The following is a 3,509-nucleotide window of genomic DNA, read 5'->3' on the forward strand; positions in this document are numbered from 1 at the left end:
GGAGGAGGGGGGAACAACAGAAACAAATCAAGTGGCAGGATCTCTCTAAAAAATCTCAATCAGTTCCAGACAGCTTAATTGCAAAATTAACCTTTTCAGCTTGCAATGACTGTAGACCTCTCCCCTACCCTACACATACAAGTCTGAAACTTTCCCAGTGCCTTGGTACCTTACCTAGTATTCTAAGCACATTCTGTCTTAAAATTATGCCTACTGTATGAGCAATTAGCCATAATTAAATAGTTACTTACTTGCTGCCAGACAACAGCAAACAAAGTTAAAAAAAAAAAAACAAGAAACAACAAATTAGTTGTCATTCTACTGACTGACTGTTAGAGATTCAAAATAGCCCATTTGAAACACAACTCCAAATCTATAAACACAGAGGGTAACATTTGCACAGGGATCAGCTGCCAAGGAAAATATTTCAGGACAACGTTACCACATCAGTACGGATTACTACAGGATTTAAGGTTATGCTTGTATCCTCCTATATTTTTACTGAACAAAGCGATTATTGTACTCACCCAGGCAAACGTGCACCAAACTGAGAAATAAGGAGGGGGTGAAATGCCTTACATGCTTCATCCCACTGAAGAAAGGGCCAATTTCTTCTCTGTTTCAAGGGCTTGGGGTTTTTTTTTTTTCCTCCTCTCTGAAAGGTCCAGGAAAGTGTCCTTCAGACTGATGTAGTGGAGAAATGTGCAAGAGGCAGTAACAGATGCTAAGAAGTTAAGCGGATGACACGTCTTAATTTCTGAGGAATTTAGAGAAGCTCCTTCCTACCACCTAATTAGACCAATTACTTTGCAGGGAGCTGTGGGACTCATTTCTGAGACAAGATTTGGAGGAATCAGTGTAACTCTCATAGGTTCTGCTGTTAGTACTGTATTCGTGCTGTCCAAACACCCAAGTCAGAGAGAAGGTAAAGTAGAAAGTCGTTTTCTTTCTGAACTCTATCTTTAATTCTCTGAGCCAGTCCTCTCTTTTTGAGAGCCGAAAGAAATTTCTCTTTATTTTAGCTTTGGTAATCTTGAGAAACTACAAAGGAAGCAAATCTAACATTAGCAACAAACAGTAAACGCGATTGTTACTGTTTTAAAGGGAACAACCACATTTACAATAGCAAAAAATACACAAAATTGCATACTGAAAATGCAGGAGTCAAAATGTTCTTTTCATGAGCTGGCCTGATCATTTAATTCTTAAACTACATGAATTTCTGAAAGCATCTTTTACCTTCAGCAGGTAATTATTAACCAACATACTAAAAAGTGTGTTTAACCACCAACGCATGGAAAAAGTTAACAAAAAGCACCTTTTTTTCATTGCTTGTTTTGGTTTTCTGCACATAAAAGGCGTTTGCACTCATTTAAAATATAAATCATCCGATAAATTATAGGATGATAGGGTTAAAAAACCAGCCGCTCTGGGAAGTTGTTCACAGACAAAGCTTCTGGCTGCTCAAAAAGAACTTCATCGGTGGTAATACGCAGCTTCCAATCAAGGAGATGTTTACATAGCGGCTTAGCTGTGTAAACTTGACCTGAGGCAAAGCACTCGCCCTTTAAGGATGTGTTAATGGAGTTTTCCGGTTTTTTAATTAACAGCCTGCATTAAAGAAATGCCTAAGAAATTAATCGGAGAGTTCTCCATTGCAACGCTTTAAAATGTGAGAGAAGCAACACTTTCTTCCTGGCAGAGACCCTTGGCGCTGGTGCTGACGGCGTGCGGCACGGGTGCTGGCGAGATGGGTGCTGGCGAGATGGGTGCTGGTGAGATGGGTGCTGGCGAGATGACGGGTGCAGCCGCCAGCGCGGTGGTAGCCTGGCCCCGCACGCAGGGCTCCAGCAGAGCTGCTGCTGTTGCAGAGCTCGCTGCAGGAGGACCCGACGGTGCTGCAGGGCCTTCTCATGGCTGGAGGCCATTCCTGCTGCAGCGGTGCCTCTTGGCCACGCTGAGTGCACGGGTCCCATGTAACTCTGTGGGATGCTGCGTGTCCCGCAGCGTCCGGCTGGGCTGCGGGCAGGCAACCACCGCTCCGTCGCGAACAGCCCCGAGACACAGAAAGCAAGCGCAGAGCCAGAAAGCGGCTTCAGACCGGGCAACAGTGGAGATTTTTGGCTCCCTAGTTCATCCATGTGTTTTATCGTTAGTTGCTAAGGTTTCGGAAGAGAGAGAAGTGTTCCCTAGACATAGCCCTACAGACAGAGCCTCCCTTCCCAGCAGCTGCCTGCGGGGTGCAGAGCTAAAGGTGGGCAGCGCTCCCGGGCTAGCTTTCATCGCACACGTAGGGGAGGGACAGGCCGGGCGGTTTCTATGTATTTTTCCTACAGAGGGAGCTGGCAGTGAGGTCCTGCCGTGTATTTCTAGCATGCCTTACCCACCAGCTGCTGAAACTGCAGGGTGAACGAATGGTGGAGGAGGCCGTGGGAGAGAAGCCCTTGCCGCAGACGCGATGCTGTGATGCTCCCGTGCTGCAGACAGAGCATTTCTGCACCTTCAGATTCCCCTGGACCTGCGGTGCTGCTGGGAGGACACCTCTGCCTGCAGAACAAATCAACTGTACGGCTCCCAGAAGGGTAGAAGTAAAACTCTTGTGCACAATATTAACAAAACTCACCATCTGTCGTGGAACTTGCCAGAGAATGGTACAGAGAGCAAAAGCCTAAAAAGACTCCAAAAGGGATTAGGCAAATTAATGAAGATTAGGTTCATCGGTGACTAGCAAATGTGATGATACAGATGCAAACCCTGGCTCAGTAAGGCACTAAATTACCACCTGCCAGAAGCTCGACAGTTAAAACCAGGGGAAGGCTCTTTGTCGTCTTGATCTTTTTCTAACCATCTCCTACAAGACCAGGCCTTTGGTGTGACTCCGTATGACTATTCTTGTAGAGCGGTGTTTGCAAAGGCTCCATGTCGAGCCAACGTGTGACTTCAGCAGTGGCCTGTAAAGCTCAGGGGAACCTGCAGCAGGCAACTAAGAAAAACAAATGTATTTTTAGTGCATTTAAATTCACGATATGGGGATCCGAAGCTGAAAATTGTGTGGGAGGGGATACACGTATAGAAGATGGATATAGATGTAATCCCTGTTACAGATTTAACCATGCCACCACTGTCAACAGTAGCACTAAACCACTCATAAAATCACAGAAATGCACCTGCATGGTGCCCAAAAGGAAACATAAATAGCACCTAAATGTCCTCACCTGCCTCCTCAATCCGGAACTAGCAACACACCTTTTTCTGCAGAGTATTTTCCTAGAAAAAGTGATGGAGAGCTCTTGTCAAAGTTAATAGCTGTCTGTTCCCCTGGTTGCATCCCCTGGGGATCTAAATCTCTAGAGCCTGCATCTCCAAGGAAGCAAAATGTCTCGCTTCTCCTGAATTTCAATGAGTTTGAGCTCTTAATCCCCTCAGAGTTTGAAAACCTAGCTAATATGCATCTATGCACGCTCAGATACATACCTAACACAGCAACACCCTGACAGAGTGTCTTTTTC

The 3,509-nt window shown here is 45.6% G+C and overlaps 1 protein-coding gene across 1 annotated transcript in view; it reads right to left on the reverse strand.

Annotated features, from left to right (window-relative positions):
* CDHR1 (cadherin related family member 1) overlaps positions 1 to 706 on the reverse strand; it is a 52,975-nt gene extending 52,269 nt beyond the window's left edge. Inside the window, exon 1 of the mRNA XM_009282912.1 lies at positions 528 to 706. Within this exon, the coding sequence (XP_009281187.1) occupies positions 528 to 588 (61 nt within the window). The 5' untranslated portion in view covers positions 589 to 706. The remainder of the gene's footprint in view (positions 1 to 527) is intronic.
* Positions 707 to 3,509: the final 2,803 nt, after the last annotated feature.

Source organism: Aptenodytes forsteri, unplaced genomic scaffold (genome assembly GCF_000699145.1).
Source record: "Aptenodytes forsteri isolate BGI_AS27 unplaced genomic scaffold, ASM69914v1 Scaffold134, whole genome shotgun sequence".
Lineage (NCBI taxonomy): Eukaryota > Metazoa > Chordata > Aves > Sphenisciformes > Spheniscidae > Aptenodytes > Aptenodytes forsteri.